The 17,114-nt window shown below is 47.0% G+C and overlaps 2 protein-coding genes across 3 annotated transcripts; one reads left to right on the top strand and one right to left on the bottom strand.

Moving 5' to 3' along the window:
- Nucleotides 1-36: 36 nt before the first annotated feature.
- ak2 (adenylate kinase 2) lies at nt 37-11,994 on the bottom strand. Its single transcript, XM_086192409.1, has 7 exons — nt 11,787-11,994; nt 10,446-10,571; nt 9,482-9,592; nt 8,980-9,074; nt 6,805-6,877; nt 4,550-4,769; nt 37-229 (listed from the first exon to the last, which is right to left on the bottom strand). Exons 1-7 carry the CDS (start codon nt 11,883-11,885, stop codon nt 222-224), a joined length of 732 nt encoding a protein of 243 aa, XP_086048535.1. The 5' UTR covers nt 11,886-11,994; the 3' UTR covers nt 37-221.
- Nucleotides 11,995-12,541: 547 nt separating this feature from the next.
- On the top strand, nt 12,542-17,083 carry LOC147240407 (C-type lectin domain family 4 member E-like). 2 transcript variants are annotated; one of them, XM_086194104.1, is made up of 8 exons: nt 12,542-12,665; nt 12,863-12,940; nt 13,703-13,774; nt 13,933-14,058; nt 14,970-15,047; nt 15,514-15,665; nt 15,760-15,884; nt 15,967-17,083. In XM_086194104.1, exons 1-8 carry the CDS (start codon nt 12,602-12,604, stop codon nt 16,160-16,162), a joined length of 891 nt encoding a protein of 296 aa, XP_086050230.1. In that variant the 5' UTR covers nt 12,542-12,601; the 3' UTR covers nt 16,163-17,083. The 2 variants fall into 2 exon arrangements, with proteins under 2 accessions (XP_086050230.1, XP_086050231.1); XM_086194105.1 differs by lacking the exon at nt 13,703-13,774 and having other exon boundaries at nt 15,967-17,080.
- The last annotated feature ends 31 nt before the right edge of the window (nt 17,084-17,114 follow it).

The raw sequence follows: 17,114 nt of genomic DNA, 5'->3' as shown, positions 1-17,114 counted from the left end.
GGGAGAGTGTGGAACAAAGCAGGCACGCACACCGTGTCATGATTCTAGAAAAGCACGATTTATTGGAAGGAGAAACACGAGGAATGTGAAAAATAAACCTTCTGGAAACTTAAAAGTGCTCGACCGCACCTCGTCAAGGATTCCCCACATCTTCTGAGTCCCCGTCCCTCCGCCGATCTTTGTGGACCCGTCACCTCCGATGGGAGGAAGCGGCTCCGGACTCAACCAGCTGCAAGACAAAGGAGGGGCAGGCGTTTAAGGCACAAACTCAAGAGCTGCATTTATCCATGGCGAACGAGCTTTCTTTGCACATCCAGACTGCAAAAAAAAAAAAAAAAGGCGAAATAAGACCATCACTCAGGACATTTAGCGTGGAAGTGTGTCGCCGAGCTAAAATAAAAGGCCTGAATGTGCCTGCAGGGAACGCTCAACATCTGCTATTGTTTTTCATCACGACTTCCCCGTAGGAATAGAGACGCATCAGTATTCAACGGAAACTGCAGGTGACACCGTCTGCATGGTAGATGTTTCCAGTGAAAACACACACACACACACACACACACACACAGCAGTCAAACCACAGACAGGTCACAAAGGACACGTGATTTCCAGTTGTTAATTACTGCGAGTTACATTTTGTAAAAAGTTCTACCAAATACAGAGACAATACTATGATAACAGCTGGCTGTCATGAAGCCTAAACACGCCGGAGTTAGGCATGTCCTCTTGAGCCAGGACCAAGTTTAACACGCAACTGAAATCCCAGCTAAATGTAATTTATGAAAAACAGTCAGTAAAAAAAGAATGCATGGGGGACTCCCCGTTTCCGTTAAGACCACATATCCAAGCGTTGTCAACAACCCACAATGCATCACGGTGGTGAGCTGTGAGACCGCAGAGGCTGAGATGAGAGCACAGCGTGAAGCGTGGCTGATGTTGGACGTCACACTCTGCAGGTTGAACCCCTCCGTATCTGGAGGACGGCTGGACGAAATGATGTCACTACAACATGTAATTATTTTACATTTGTCACCGGTTTCAATAAGCAACCAGCTGACAAGAGTCTTTTTCCTGACAGCTTACTGCCAATAACAGTTTAACGCACCCCGTTGAGCCGTATTTCTTAATTACTGTTTATTCTGAATGGAGACGTGAACAGGAAGACAAGCTGACCGAGGGCTGGTAGTCAAGCGTGTCGGGATTAGAGGAAGGAAGCGGGTGGCAGAGTTCCGCATGTATCCCAGCACGTTGTCACGGAGAACCGCATCAGTGGCATCCTTTCAGCCTGGCCCGCCATGCGGCGTCATCAAGAGAGAGCTGATTGTTTTGAATATCTAATTTACTTGTATGTAAATTGACGCTCCCACAGAAAAACGTCACGGAAGTGTGTGTGTGTGTGTGAGAGAGAGAGAGAGCGAGAGAAACAGAAAAGCCTCTGAGAAGAGATAAAAGGTCTGGTTTCTGTTGTTTCCAGTCATCACTTCTGATTCCAGAGTTATTTTTTCCTCCCTGTGAGCCAGTAAGGTTCCATCAACAAGTACCTTGGAAAGAAAACACAGTCAGGGGGAAGCCACTGGAACAAGAACAAGTAAAAGACACCTGAGGGAGAGGCACCAACAAAAGACTGGGTTCAAAACATTTCCGGAACGGAATTATCCTGAAGGTTTGAGTATCCGACATCCTTCGGTTGGTCCCTTTGATCCAAATCCCTTCACACACACACTGATGTCAGAGCTACACACACACACACACACACACACACACACACGTAAAATCTCCCCCTTCTAAATTTAACCTTTGATGAATTTTTCCAGCTGACAGCCGAAGGAGACGAAGGCACTCTCACTTTAAATCAAAACTTTAGAACAACGTGTCTGCTTCTCGCCAAAGGTCTCGTCCTCCATGACATGACTTGATTTTAGGTAACGTGTTGCAGCCCAGGTGCATGATGGGAGGAACAGCAGTTAGCGCAGGTCCCATTGTATCATGCACAGTTATTAAAAAAAAACAAAAACAATCTCAGGCTGCAGCAGCAACCGCTGCTGTTACACCATCAACGGCGAGTTTAATCAAATCCAGGCCGCCATCCGTCACAGTGCGTACTATCAATCTGAAGGTGTGTCAGTGTGTGATGAACGGCTGAGTGAAAGAGTGTAAACATAAAAAAGACGGACGCAAGCCGAGGAGAAAGGCCTGATCTTCTTGATATGAAGGTAAAGAACCAGATGTGAAGAGACGCATCAGAATCAAGGCGGCAGGGGAACGCGGGGCGAGGCTGACGTTAGGAGAACGTTCTGTTGACTGAGTCATCAGCCAATAATCTCTACGCATGCGTTCAGAAATACAATCCTACAGAGAGAAAAGGAGAAAGAAATCATCACTCTCCTCCTTTCCCTCCCTCTTTATCTCTGTCCCTCTGTCTTCCTCCATTATCTGTCTTTGTCTCTGTCCTGCTCTCTTTCCCCTCACTGATCCTGGATCTGCTCCACCTTCCTGCCTGGTAAAGGGAGGTTTTGGTGGCTGCTGTTGCAGGATGTGCTTGCTGATGGAGAATTGTTGGGTGGAGGTTCACTGGAGGAGTGAGGTGCTGGACCTGCTCGACCAGGAAAGTGTCATGAGAGAACTTTGGTTGGGATTTGGCGCCGCACAAATAAAACTGACTTGAAAAATGGAAAGAGGAAATGAAGAAGAGACTCATCCAAATTCTGGATCCCAACTTTGCACATTGGAGCTCATTGGCAGCCAAAATTCAGACGTCTGTGGGATCACCAGACAAACTAGAACCACCGTGAGGGTGCAGCGCTTTCGCAAGCCTGCAGTTTGGTTTGGTTTGTACGTCAAGAAAAAAAAAAATCCCTGAAAACGACAGTAAAAAGACACAGACACACACTTGAAGCGCCTGGCCGGATCCGTGTGTGTTCGCTGCCAACACAACCTACTTTAAATCTTGCGGGACCAGGACAGTTTCACTCAATTCAACCCAACAACAATTTGGTCCTCAAACAGTGAGACGACCTCCGTTTGTGTTTGCACTGCACAAACTACGAGGGTGCGTCGCTCTACTTGTCAGCTCCAGCCTTGTGCTGAGCTCACACGCACAGGCAGGACACGGAGACGTTGGACCAAAAACAAAACACATTCAACAAGTCGTGGCGTGCTTTGCTGACATCACACCTTTAAAAAGGTCCTCGGGAAACTACAGTTCAGCCAGTTTCACAATCACGTATTGATTTAGCAATCGGCCAAATCAATCAGAGTTCATTTTCAAGCGCTCGCTGCAGTCGTCCCAACGTGGAGAAGGTCGTGAGAGAGGGAGAAAGTACTTCAGCTGAAGAGGAGCGGAACAAGAGGACAAAGAGAGATGAAGGGTGCGTGTTCGAGGTGAGAGCCGCAGGAAGAGCAGCTGAAGCATCGTTTCATCAGCGCCGCCACATCTCAGCTCTTAAACCTGCTGCAGCAACAACCTGAACATGTTACATCATTTATCATCCAGTTTATACAAGACATAAAATTCTGGCTCTCATTTTGTTCTGTGTTGGTTTCTTGGAGTCAGCATATGAAGTAATAACCCCGAATAAAGTGCTGCATCATGATCTCTCCCTCCAAACCTGCTGCAATGGTCATTACAGCATAACGACACCTCGTGAAACTCTCGCTGCTACAAATCTAAAACCTGAAGACTTCCAGCACCACACCACGTCCAATGCTTCTGCCGGCTTTTCCCCTTTCCAGACGTTTTAAGGAGGAGGAAATAAATGAGGATTGATACAGCAGAGGAGTGCTGAGGAACAGAAAGAAGCAAAGTCGTCAATTAAACAAAGGCAAACCTGAACGATGAAGGCAAAGAGAAGGCAAGCAAAGGTGACACAGTAAACGCGGGAAGGACGGGAGCGGACGATTCCTGGTCATTCATGAAAAAAAACAAACAAACAGTCACGTACAACCTGGCCCTTTCCCAGATGTAGTATCAGGACATGTGGAACGCACTGCCACCGCTGGGGTCTGAGGAGCACTCTTAACGTGTACATGTAAGTTTGGAAAATACGTCCAGAGTCAAGGTTTTCACAACCACGTGACACGAGACCTGCCGGTCAGAAAACGCCGAGAAACTCATTAGCTCAATGCTACGATGTAGACGGCTAACAGGAAATGTAATGGAGCTCCACAATTCCAATCCCCGATTCAAAATGTCGTCACTCAGTGAGGAACTGACTCTCATCACTGGTTCCTTCATGAACGCACGGTAGGAGACATGTTGGAAATGCTTCAAGTGTGTTCTTACTCCAACGATCAGGAGGGAAACGGCTGACGAGTGTAAATCTGCGCCGCTGCATGTCAACAGGATGAGTGGAATATTCTTTTTCCTGGGTCAACGGCTCCATGAGAACATCTCCGCATTTTCCTTAATTAGGTCTAAATTCTTGCTTGTATCGTACGTCGCTTTGGACAAAAGCGTCTGCTAAATGAAATTGTAGAACTGTAGAATGGGAAAAGCAAGTCGGGGGAAATTTAAGGGCTTTTAAACGAACAACACAAGTCTTTGTCTTACATGCGGTGGCGCGGGCTGGTGTTTCCGTGGCAGCAGCGAAGGCAGCTATGATGGAGGCGAAGACAACATTTGGGCTCTTGCCGGCGTCGACGGCTGTGTGCAGACCTCGGGCACTGTAGTACTGCACCAGAGGGACCGTCTGACGGTGGTAGGCGTCCAGACGGGACCTCAGCGTCGTCTCGTTGTCGTCGCTGCGGCGAATAAGCGGCTCTCCCGTCACCTGGGTGCAGACAGACAGACGACCCTTGAGTGGAAAGCTAAAACCAGAACAGAGAGTCTTCTCCAAACCAAAATGAGGTCTCATTTCTACCTGCTGACCTCATCTGTTTACATGGAGGTGATCAAGTGTGGATTTAACCCCCCCCCCTTCACTCCCAAACACGTCACAGGTTCCAGCATTGAAATCCATTTCTCTCTGAAGAGCGGCAGCTTTCCCTCCATATCTTCAAGTCTGCGCGTGACTGTGATCGGTGCTTCGATTGCAGAAGAGCCACTTGGCTTCCCAGAGTGCACAAGACAACGGGACACTGAGCAGGGGTGCGCAGACCCACGTTCACGCCAGGCTGATGGCTGCTTACACAGGAGCTGCTATAAAAAGCGGCTCTGTTATCCGTGGCTGTCGTCTCTGGCCTCTAAGGCTACAGACAGAAAAATGATCCCAAAGGTTGCAGTGTTTTAAATCTGGAACGAAGAACTCTGGCAGCACTTTAGTTGAGTAACCTGAACAGAAAACCAGACAAACGAGAAACTCTGCATTGCCGTCGTGCGTTTCCACTGCGCGGCGCCTGTCACAGCGACCTTGACCGTCTTATTCCAGCAGAAGACACTTTCTCTCTCCCAGAGGTGAGCCTCAGCACATGATAATCAAACCAACCGCAAGAACGGACGTGCTGCTCGACACGACATGACGGACGGACACGACGTGTCATTCCCACGAGTCTACCGGACTCAGTCGCCACAGCGGCTTCGTCATTTTTGTTGTATGAAGACAAAAAGCAGGAAGAGTTTAACAAAGAAACCGTCAAGTTCTGGAACTAAGTGGCTCAGATGAGATTACTCCCCAGAAATAAAATCCTGGCGCACCCGGTTCATGTGGCCTGTGCAGGAAACTGTTTAGCCGGGGCGGTAATTGGTTCATTATCAGCGATCAGCGTGTTTGTCCAGCAGTCTAAGCACACGCGGCGAGTTTCTCCTCTGACTGACCGACCAGAGAACTAACTGTTTTCCGTTTTTCCCTAATGGAGACCAACTCCATTCATTAATCACGGCTGAGTCAAAGTACTTTACGTCAGCTGGTTTAGGTGGCGGCTCATCAGGCAGCAGCTGTGCTCCTTCGATTTACTAAATGCTACTTTGATATAAATCATCTGACGGGATGAGAGTCGGTTCCTAACTGAGGTGAGAGAGCGTCGCTCTGCCACCAGCCAGTCCAGGCGACTGCATACCAAACGCTCTCCTTCTACGGCTGCTGACCACAGCACCGAGGACCGATTCACGTTAAAACCAAACGGTGCCACATGTCAGTCCCTGAAGGCGTCATGGTGGCTGAGAGAGACTCAGGCACAAGAGTGAGATTTTACACATTATCTTGAAGGTTAGACATGTGATTACATCACGACCAACAGTGAGTCCACAGCGCAGCTACACTTTGAAAACAAGTGTGGAGACGACATTCACAGACGCACGGATGACCACGGTGATACATGCAACCTGCAGAGGCCCCCGCTGAGCACATCAGATCTATCGAAAAACCAACAACTCCACTGTTTGACAGCATAAAAGCCACTAGCCTCAGAGCCAAGTCTCCTGCAGTCGTGCTAGCTGGTAGTGCTAGCAGCACTGCTGCAGCTGCCCGCAACTCTGCCTGCAGAATTGCTATTCCTTCCAGTACTGAATCTACAAATTTAATCAAAACAATCCTAATTTTCTTTCCAAATCCTGAAGCCGTTATCGTGACAGTTAAGGGTCACGTTTGCTTCCATTTCCAACTATGAAAAATCTAAATCCCTGCTGTCATTTCTCCACTGTGCTCCCAGAACTAAACCGCAATCTCTCCAGATTAAAGGATGACGGCTTTTATCCAGAAACACCTCTGACTACTTTAAACAGTAAAGAATTTATACACCCAGAACACGTCAAAGCACTTCATCAGAAGGCAGCTGACTGTCACTGACTCAGGTCCTGGTCGTCACTTGAGGAAGGTGGCAGCCCAGCCAGCAGTGGTTTCTAAGTGGGTTGATAGTTAAGGGACTTACGTCATCCTTCATGGGCTCTTTGGGGGGGTTGAACTCCTCATGGTAGGAGCGGCCACTTGGCTGATGAATGAGTCTGGGAGGATGTGGAGGACAGGACAGGACAAGGACGGAGAGGAAGACGACAGATGAGTTAAACAGCCACAGAGACTCAAACTAATAAAGTGTCCGTCCGACTAGCAGGACCCCTCCTCCTCACAAAGATCCCCGCCGGCTGAGAGCTGCTCTCTTCTCACCCCCCGTTTTCTATTCAATCTGGCAATAATGACTCACAGCAGTTATTCTGAAGAAAGGGGGACAAACGCCATGTTGTATTACCAAACACCAATAAAAGAAGCTTTTACAACACAAAACACAGACACAATGTTGAAATGATGCCCGCCTCTGAAAACATGCTGAATGTGCAGGTCAGCTTCAAACCAGAGCACAGCATGTAATATGAAGCACTTTTGAAACTGTTATGTAAATTATTTGTTGCTCAGTGGAGGCAGCCCAGCAGGAGGCATGGAGACATACCAACACACAGCAAGACACTGCCAATTAACTTGTCAGAGTCCCATCTTTCCCTCCACTCCTCTATGGCGTCGTCCTGTAGATCTGACATGAATAAATCAGGGCCAGCTTGATCGCTTCCTGATGCAGCGGCAAGTTTCTTTTGAAGTTGAATGAATGTGAAAAGAGGACTGGCACGAAGGCCACCACTCATTACTGAAGCTACCTTTGAATGTGGGAGAAAACGAAAATAAATAAATAAAGCACAACAGGGGTGACTCAAACACAACATTCAGAGTGCAGCAGGCTGAGTCTTGTACTCGGCGGCGGTGAAAGGACTCGTTCTTCAATTAACCGAGTCTGATCTCTCACACGCCCCACTGCTCGCAGCAAATAAGGTTTCTGGTCTCCACTCCAACACAAAGCAGGATAAACAAGCACCAGCAGGCCGAACCAGACAACGTGACATCACACAGGCGGAGAAGCCGCGCCTCCGCGTGCCGAGGATCCCGCGTCACAGTTGAGAAAAGCAAAACAAACTCACAATGACTAAATCATCGGAGGTGGATTCTTGATTTTACAAAATGCAGCAGCCTCAACAGTCACGTCACCATGACAACAATGGTAACTCACTTAAGGGTGGTGAAGGAGGGCTCATTAGACAGAGCATCATCTATTCTACAACACAGGCTGGGATCAGGCGGCGCGTGTGTGTGAGTGTGTGCGTCACCTTCAAATTAATCACTGTCATTTTCCAAAAGCGTCGACATAATTCCAATCACTTTCGGGAAAGCTGGGTCAAATCAAATCAGGTGATTGGATGATTGATTGTGTTCACAGTTCCACACCCTCAGGCTGCATTCAGACCAGACCAGGTGCTGCGACAGGGGTGTGGCAACGTGAGTGCGTCACATCGTGGCTCAATGGTGGGACGCATGTGACCTGTAACCCCCCAAGAACCAGAAGTCCTGATGTGGGTGGAGCCTTTTAATAGGAACTTGTTTTTCCTGGGCAGGATGCGAGCACTGCCTCTTGAGCTCCACGTGTTCAGGTGATTTTGTCAGTGATACATCGCCATTTTCCAAACGATCAATAACTGTCTCACTACATCGTAGCGGTGGGAGTCAACAAAATTCCAATGTTGTAGCCTGAGTTGAACAATGAGCTCAAACTTGCAGCACGGCAATGAAAAGCAGGAGCTGCTAAAAGCTGCGTTTCTGGTGCTACGTTCTGACATCAGAACCGAGCTCTGTTCTGATGTCAGAACGTCTGGGTTTTCTTTTCCCCGGCGCAGACATTTGTGGAGGGTGAGCAGCTCTGATCTTTCATGTCAGTGCAGCAGTGACAAACACATCCAGTCCTTGAAGAATTCGACCTGTGACCTTCCTCAGGTCACCTTCTACTGATCACGTTCTTTCCCTCCCCACTTCTCGCCATCATTATCGCTGCTCCAGACTCCACCGTTCAATCAATCTACCTGTGCAGGTGAGTTTTATCCAACAAGGAGCTTCTGAGTCCAAGAGAATGAAAAAAAAAAAAAGAAAAGAAAAGAGAAGAAGAAGAAGACGACGCACCAACTCAGCAAATCAAACCGCTGTTGTGTACCGGCCACATGCCTGGGAATTGAAACAGATTGAATTTCTCTGCTCGTGAATAATTAATTCTCTCTCTCACGCTGGCTCCCACCTGCCACAGATCCTGCGGACCAACAGGGAATCATCGACGGCAAACTCCACCACGGAGTCCAGCTGCTCGTGCCTCTTGTCCAACAGGTCGTCCAGCTGGAGGAGACGAACACAGAGACATTATAAAACAGCGCACGAGAACTCAGACAAACCCCAAAAATAAAAAAATAAAAAAGCCTAAAACGTTCAAAGGCATCGTAGCGTCGCTGAGGGCAAAGAATGTGAACGTCATGTTATTCTGCCTGTTACCAAAGTTGTCAAAAACTCAAATCCAATTTAAGGCCTTTAAATTGCCATTTTTCCAGGGTTGTGAAGGTTCCTGGATTTTTGGCTCATTTACCTCGTTGCTAGGAAATGACACGAGCGATAGAGAGGTCAGCGTTAAAGCTCAGCGCTCCAGGATCGCCCTCGCCATCACTGAGATGTACTTGAGAGATATTAGGGCTTGTACACATAGCAGGGAGACAACAACCACACGCATCAGATTGAAATCCAGTCCTCACCATCTCTGCCTGCTTGACTGTGCGAGGGAATCCATCCAGCAGGAAGCCGTTCCTGCAGGCAGGCGTGTCCAGGTTCTTCTCTATGAGCTCCACCACCATCTCGTCACTGACCTGGCAAGAAGCAGAGGAACAAACGGATCAGGGAGAGAGTCGGTGACCCGGGGGTCCGCTGCATCAAGGACAACAGAAACTCCCGAGCCGACATGAAGTCATCCTGGTTCGCAGCTTCCACAGAGAGGAGCTCTGCAGCCGAGGCTGGAGCTCCTCCTATCGAGAACCACCATTAGAGATTAGAACGTTATCAAACCAGTGAAGATCATAAAGCAATGACCTGAATGCACGCTGGTCGTTTCACTTTCAGTGAAACAGAGTGAAAGCTGGCGCTAGCTTCACTTTACGAAGCTAACAGGGGAACTCGTAGCTCTCAGTCACCCACAAAAACCCCAGAGCTGTGTATGAACAGGTTTGGTCACACACAGTGGATGTGAGAGCACAGAGGAACCTGAACAGGAACAGAACAAAGACGGGATACGTGACTTGATTCTGAGTCTGAAGAGCAGTGACGTCAAACGGAGCACCGGGGGACGGAGGAGTAGAAGAACCGGAGCACAGCAACGGTGTGTCAGCTTCATCGTCGAGGGGAAATCAAATGAACTGTGAATACGCTGCAGAAAGGAAATGTGCGTTTGGTGAATTTCCGTCAGCTGGTTTGGAGCAAATAATACGAGATATGCAATGCCACCAGAAAATGGCGGAATAAGCTGGAATAGGCTGTAACAAACCGTAGAAGAAGAGAAAACCTGTTCCATCAGTTGTCTTGAGGAATCCCCTTCAGTTGGACAAGCTGGAACTGTTCTGAAGTACCAGCAAGTACTGGACCTGTTGCTGCTGGTACTTCAGAACAGAGACCAAGTTTACCATTCTCTACTATGGGACTATTGAAAATATAATCCAGACACATTACCAGTTTGCCAGAGTCCATGGTCTCCTTGAGCCTCTTGCCGAGCTCAGAGCCTGAAGCCACCATGGCCCTCAGCATGTCTCCAGTAGCCAGGTGGCAAACACAGTAGCGCTCAGCTAGTCGAGGGGCCTGCAGGAAGGGAGAGGTGCAAATTCAGAAAAAGACTGGCTGCAGATTGGAACTTGCAACTGCTTTCAATCGAGATGCGGCACGGTGATGAAAAGCAGCTCTTCAAGGAGCCGCACGGGGCTTCATCTGCTCCACGCTCACACAGAAAATTACACGGGTCTCAGGACCAGACCAATGAGGGGGCGCAGGGCAGTCCGATCAGACCGGGAGAGACTGAGCACCAGGGGTAAAGCAGCAGCAGCGCGGGCCTTTGCACTCCAACACGCGACTGATCTGAGAATGCTGCACAAAGCAGAGCGTCGAGTGAAAACACCGACCAAAGACGGTCATTTTGACAACTTTTCGTGGCAACACTTCACCTACATTTGGCTGTCTGTCTGTAAGAAAGCTGCAACACATTATCGTGTTACGTTATTGTGTTATGATGTTGTGGAAAAGGGCAAACAACTCCAGTTTGGGTCTCTGGAGAGGGATCAGCATCCTCTTCTAGTTCAGCTCTGGATTTTCTGATAGATGTGTGTTACCATCTGGAAATGATCTGATGCTCTGAGAGGCTGAATCTCTGCAGGCTCGACGTTTAACGCTGCAGTCTCAGGGACAGACTTCCAACCGCGCAGGCTTGAATGAGCTCGACTTCGGCAGGAGACTGAGACGCTTCATGAAGAAGAACAGGACAACGTCACAAGGTCACCGTCATCACCGACTGACTGAATTTCAGTTGTGAGAAAAAAAACGTGACAGTTTTTAAAAGCTTGAATTTGTTTTGAAGGCCTAGCGGTCAGACGACCACATTCGACTCTAAACCGAGCAGCCAACAGATCTGAAGAGCTCACGTTGTGACGGTGACAGACAGCGTTACAGCGCAATTGGATCTAAACTTTAGTCAGACGGGTTTTATGAGAGAACTTTAACTAAACTTGCATTTTTTTAATCTTAAACTTCATTTGCGGGATTTTACAATTTCACGAAGATTCATTTTTCCATGCAAAACCACACCTTCAATGACGATTTAAACAACGTGGGCAAAACATGTTGTTTGCATTTCTTTCTTTCCTTTGGGTTCTTAACGAGAGGATTTTCGGCTTCGTTGGTAGTAGAAGGGATGTCCACAACTCCTATCACATTCCTCCTCTGTGAACAGGGAGTTTAGCATTAGCTGGAAGCCACTGGTTAGAAGCTAACGGCTAACAGCTAATGCTAGCTCCGTCAGCTCACCTGAGTCCCCTTCCCGGCCCCGGGCGGTCCGAGAAGGATGGCGCGGATCCCCTCCTGCACATCGGCTAGTGCCTCCTTTAACTGCGCGCTGGGAGCCATGCATGGACCGGGAGACTTCCAGGACAAAAACTTTGATGAAGTCTGTCAGCTTCGTCCTGCTGACAGTTCACACAAGTTGGCCAGGAGAAGAGGAAATAAGTTCGGCTTCTTTCCGCTACGACCCCAAATAAACCCCGCCCCTCAGCAAAATACGGGTGTTTGATTGGTCCAATGACTCCTCCTTCAGTTAAGGTTGACACTGATTGGCTGAATTTCTTGCAAGTCCTTCTTTCGTAACTTCCGTAAAATCTTCAAGCCTTAAATCTAATAAAACAAAATAAAAAAAACAGAATAAAAACAAATAGAATAAATGAAATAAAATAAAATAAAATAAAACTTAATTACATCAAATAAAAGACAATAAAATATTTTTTTAAATAGAATAAAATCATTTATTTGCATGAATGGAGCTGATGTTAAATAAATCTGAAAAAAAAAATTCTCTTGTTCAAACTTATATGATAGTCCCTAAATAAATCTAAAAATGAATAAAATGTATTTTAAATTTGTTGAGAACAAAAAAAAAATCCCCAAAACGTGAAAGAATGTCACATTTTGTCTGTTGAGCATTAATTTTTTTGCACACTGGAGTGAAGAAAGCTTGTGTCACAGCAACAAAAGGACTGGTGGCAAAAAGGACAACCTCACAATCTTTGAGTCAGACAAGAGGAAGTTCTCTCTGAACTCACAGTCCCTCAAGATTACGCGGTGGTAAAATGCCTGAAACTGAAGTCTTGTACTCTGACATTAATTTCTCGAAAAAGAAGGAAAAAACAAGTGGTGAGTCTGAAATATGATGTTTCATTTTGCACTGTAATCCATTTATTGCTTTTCTATAAGGCAGGACGGCTGGCCAAGAACCATTTCTTTCGCTTTTGACCGTTTACAAACTGAAGTGTTTTTTTAAATGGACGCTTCAGCCAGCAGCAGAGAGGACGTTGACAGTATGCAGCTGATCCTTGTGTGTTGTGTGGCAGGAACTGCTTCTTCATCAGTGAACTCAATTTATGCTCAAGTCAAGATCTCAAAATCCCCACAATCCACAGAGCTGCCTGGTAAGAAAAGACTTGGGGGGGGGGGGGTTGTTGTTGGAGGCACAAACCTGCGCGCTTCCTTAGTCGTACGCTTCAGTGACTATCCTAAAGTACCTTAACCTTCAGCAACACGTAATACTTCTTACTTCAGCCACACGCAGGTCGTCACTCCATACAACACTGTGACTTCATGCTGACCTCCCTGACAGTTCCTGTTCTGCTCTTATCTTGTTTCTCAGCAAAGAACATCAAAGTTCCTGGAGAGGAATAAGTTTCGCTCTCCGTAAATTTTGGGGGAGTGGAAGAAGTTGCTTCAGAGGGACAGATGAGGAAGTGACAGCAAAAAAAATTATGATCACCATAAAAAGGGAACCCTTAATTTGTGGCCACAAGAAATTAAGAATAAAGCTCAAGTTGAGGGAACAAGTCAGATCTTGTGGCTCCAGTATCAGTAAACTGAAGGGATCAGCGATATCTCATTTGTTCCTGCAATTGAATGATACTGGAGCCACAAGATAATCATCATGTCCTCAAATTGACCTCAAAATTATTTCTCTTTCCTCTATGGCCGATCCAGGGCACAAATATTCAGGGTGTGCAGTCAGAAGGGCTGATGAAGGACTGCAGTAATATTGATGGTAATCCCAGGGAGTTTTATGACAACATTAACACCCGCGTGTTCTAACAGCATGCGACACTACAGCCCTGCAGCTCCTTAGGTTTCTGTTACTTCTCCAGAATCTGTACATGATGTGTCTCTTTCTGTATCCTCCGCATTTACAGATCCCCAACAAGCGGGGTCACATGGAAGGTCAAAGGTCAAATCAGAGGAAGCCAGGACCTGCCAGGACCATCGTTAGCATTCTTATTGTTATCCTTTATTTTAATTAAGAGAACTTTTCAAGATGCAGTTACAGACAGAAGTTGGACAAGTTCTCTTTCTGTGGCCTGAATCTTTATCAGTTTCATCTGCAGCTTCTCTCACATTTCCGTCCCTTCCAAACGTTCAACAGTTGGAGATGATGCCTCCCAACGGCAAGCGGCGACACCTCGAGGGTCAAAGGTCGTGCCAGAGCGCGTGGCCCTGCTGGTTCTTGGCGCTCTCTTGGTAGCTGCCGCCATTGTTATCTACCATCTCGGTAAATAACGTCCTGCTTTTACAAGTTTTACCTCAAAAACAATCGGACGGCTGACAGAATTGAGAAAACGTAGTTTCTTGGGTTGTTTTTCTTTTTGAATCGAAATTCCATCTCCGACATTTTCATTTTCAAAACACTGCCATTTATTGCTTTCTTTCAAAAACAACACCACACGGTTCATGCTAACGTGGAGACCAAGAAAACCCTGCAGAGGCTGAACGATTATGAAGCTACGAGGACCGACGGCTCAGGGATTTCTGTCTGATTCACGGCAAATGAACTGAGATCCTTCTGGTTTGCGGTCGCATCAAACTACAGATTTACTTGGGCACATATTTTTATAACTGATCGAGTCAGTAAAGTGAAGACAGGCTCTCTCATGCTGATTCTGGCTAACGCTGCTTCTATAAACCTTATTTAAGAATAGGATCAGGCAAACGCTCCATTTGGTTCACCTGGACAACCAAAAGGTTTTGGGATTTTCAATCTCAAACACGATCCTGCGTGGGTCCGTAGGGTTTGAAAGGCTAAAAAAACCCTTTCCTCTGCTAATGCTGGAGACAAAAACTAACCGGGCTCATACCTCTTTAGGTAAGACTGAACACCAAGCTTTTTCAAATTCCAGGCTCACATCGATATCTGTATTTTTTCTCTGCTCCCACACCCTCTGGTGTGTTCAGAGGAAATGAAGTTGATTGTCAGGAATTCTGGTTTTTGATGAAGGGTCGCAGCCCCGTGATGGCTTCCACAGCTTTGAGCTGCTGTGATCAAATCCAACATTTTAGGTCGTTTTTGTTCTGACACCTAATTCCACCTGAGGCAAATGATTTCCTTTCCTCTGATAAAAGGACTGGAGCTCATTTTCTATCACTGACAATTGTCGTTTTCTTGTTTTGATAAAAACCACACAGCTTATGATAACATGGAGACCAAGAAGACCCTGCAGAGGCTGAATGCTGGCTATGAGGCTATGAGGACGAATGGCTCAGGTATCTCTTTCTTTGTATGTCAACGCTCTTCACTTTCCAACATAAAGCAAAGGCTGGAAGCGGCAGAGCTGCTCCAGTGTTGGCTGTCCGTCCGTCCCGTACTTGTCCATGTCTGCAGATTTATCACCAAGGAGCACCTGAGTCACACAAGCCTGATGCAGGCGTCTGTTTGGGAGGAGTGTGTTTGAGTGCAGTGGTGCAGTGGTCAGCACTGTCGCCTCACAGCAAGAAGGTTCCAGGTTTGTGCCCCGGCTGGAGCAGGAGTAGGCGTGGTTGTGAGTGTGAATGGCTGTCTGTCTGTATGTGTTGGCCCTGCGACGGACTGGTGACCCCGCCTCTCGCCACAAGGCTGCTGGGATACAACCCTTAATCGGACAAGCGGAAGAAAACGGATGGATGTTGCTGCTGATCAAGGATCCACACTTCAGTCCTCTTCCTGACTCAAGTCTCTCTGATCTCCTCAAAGGTGACGCCCGTCGGCGATGTGAGGACCTCTGGGTGAAGCGTGGGACAAAGTGCTACTATTTCTCCCTCTCTTCCCTCTCTTGGGGGACCAGTCAGAGACTGTGTAGAGACAAAGGAGGAGACCTGGTAAAGATCAACAGCAGGGTTGAGCAGGTAGAACCCCGGAGCAGGCCCACGTGGAGCACGCAGACTTTTCTCTGCACAGAAATCATGTTATAGATAACAACTGATGACTTCTCCTCTTCAGACATTCCTGGAGACAGCGTTGAGAGGAGAGATGAAGCATGCAGAGGACAAGTTCTGGATCGGACTGACAGACTCACAGGACGAGGGCGAATGGCTTTGGGTGGACGGCTCACCTCTGAACCCAAGGTTCCATTGTTGTGAATGCAACGTGTTTTTTCACCACTTCATGCATCAGAGTTTCACTGAACCAGTTCTCTCTGTCTCTTAGTTTGTCTTTTTGGAACCCAAATGAGCCGGACAATTGGATGGAGGGAGGTCCTGAGGGAGAGGACTGTGTGAGGATGGGAGAGAAAGATGGAGCCCATGACCTGAAATGCTGGTTTGATAAATCCTGTGAGGAGCCTCACAGATTCATCTGTGAGAAAGAAGCTGCAACATTACCTTGTTCATGTCCGCAGCCCTGAGGAGTTTCTCTTGTTCCAGTTACACACTGGTTTTCGTTACGTCAGAGCAGAATAACCAGTTTAAGGAGAAGTCCATCCTGTACGTGTCCATAAACGCTGGTGTGTACGGAGCCCTGGAGGGAACACACAGATGGGAAAAGAGGTGGGGACATCTTTTTATTCCCACTTTGAGGCCATGAAATAAACTGCAACTTTTCCCTTCAATTGAGTAAATTTAAACATAAAAACAAAAACCCTCAAGTAACTGGACTGAGTGGAAGCGTGATACCTTTCAGCCTCAGATCAGCCAGATCGACAGAACCCAGTAAAGTGAGGGAACAAATTACAGCGTGTGGCCTCAAAACACGTTCTTTTCTTGCTGTCGTCCTTCCAGGACTCTGTAGAACCAAAATAAACTGAATTTACTCACCTTTATTTTTCCATCTCTTCTTTACTCATGATATTTGTCCGGTAACTGAAGATGCTGGGTGTGCACAAGTTCCAAAAAAAAAACCTGATAAAATGGAAGCAATCAGACCAAAGGACAAGAGAGGATTTGGATAAAACTCTGATAAAATAAAGGTTGCATCAGTGAGGAAGTTCAAGATGATGGGTCTCTAAAAACAACAACAACAAAAAAAGAGGATAAAATAAGGAACGGTTGTGACGGAGAAGCAGAAGAGGGAAGAGAAGGCCTCCGCCTCGATGTGGTCACCATTTATCATCCTGGACGACAGAAGCTGTTCTCCTCAAAGCTTAATGACTCAACATCGTTTTTGATCCGAATCAAAATGTTCTAATAAAGTCAGCAACCTTCAAGATGACGCCTCTTCTCCATCTTTTGCACAAGAAGTTGATTTTTCTCATGTGAGAGAGGAAACTGTGGTGAAGTCACTCACTGAACCGCATGAACCTAAGGCCAGTTCGTTCATGTCATGGTCAGTGAGACGTTCACTTCCTGTTCTTAAAAGAA

The sequence above is a fragment of the Aulostomus chinensis genome, chromosome 22 (genome assembly GCF_037954235.1).
Source record: "Aulostomus chinensis isolate RoL2024-O1b breed Wild chromosome 22, RoL_Achi_v1.0, whole genome shotgun sequence".
NCBI lineage: Eukaryota > Metazoa > Chordata > Actinopteri > Syngnathiformes > Aulostomidae > Aulostomus > Aulostomus chinensis.
The sequence above is the reverse complement of the archived record's forward strand: the minus strand, read 5'-3'. Positions and strand labels throughout refer to the sequence as shown.

What these genes read in the sequence shown, in the direction of transcription:
- ak2 (XM_086192409.1), bottom strand. Translation starts at nt 11,885, where the DNA reads ATGGCTCCCAGCGCGCAGTTAAAGGAGGCACTAGCCGATGTGCAGGAG. An exon ending in GTCCGCAGGATCTGTGGCAG is followed by an intron (nt 6,878 to 8,979) that starts GTGGGAGCCAGC and finishes ACATCCTCCCAG; the next exon opens with ACTCATTCATCAGCCAAGTG. An exon ending in AAGAGCCCATGAAGGATGAC is followed by an intron (nt 4,770 to 6,804) that starts GTAAGTCCCTTA and finishes GTCTGCACCCAG; the next exon opens with GTGACGGGAGAGCCGCTTAT.
- LOC147240407 (XM_086194104.1), top strand. Translation starts at nt 12,602, where the DNA reads ATGCCTGAAACTGAAGTCTTGTACTCTGACATTAATTTCTCGAAAAAG. An exon ending in CATTGTTATCTACCATCTCG is followed by an intron (nt 14,059 to 14,969) that starts GTAAATAACGTC and finishes AAAACCACACAG; the next exon opens with CTTATGATAACATGGAGACC. An exon ending in TATGAGGACGAATGGCTCAG is followed by an intron (nt 15,048 to 15,513) that starts GTATCTCTTTCT and finishes ATCTCCTCAAAG; the next exon opens with GTGACGCCCGTCGGCGATGT.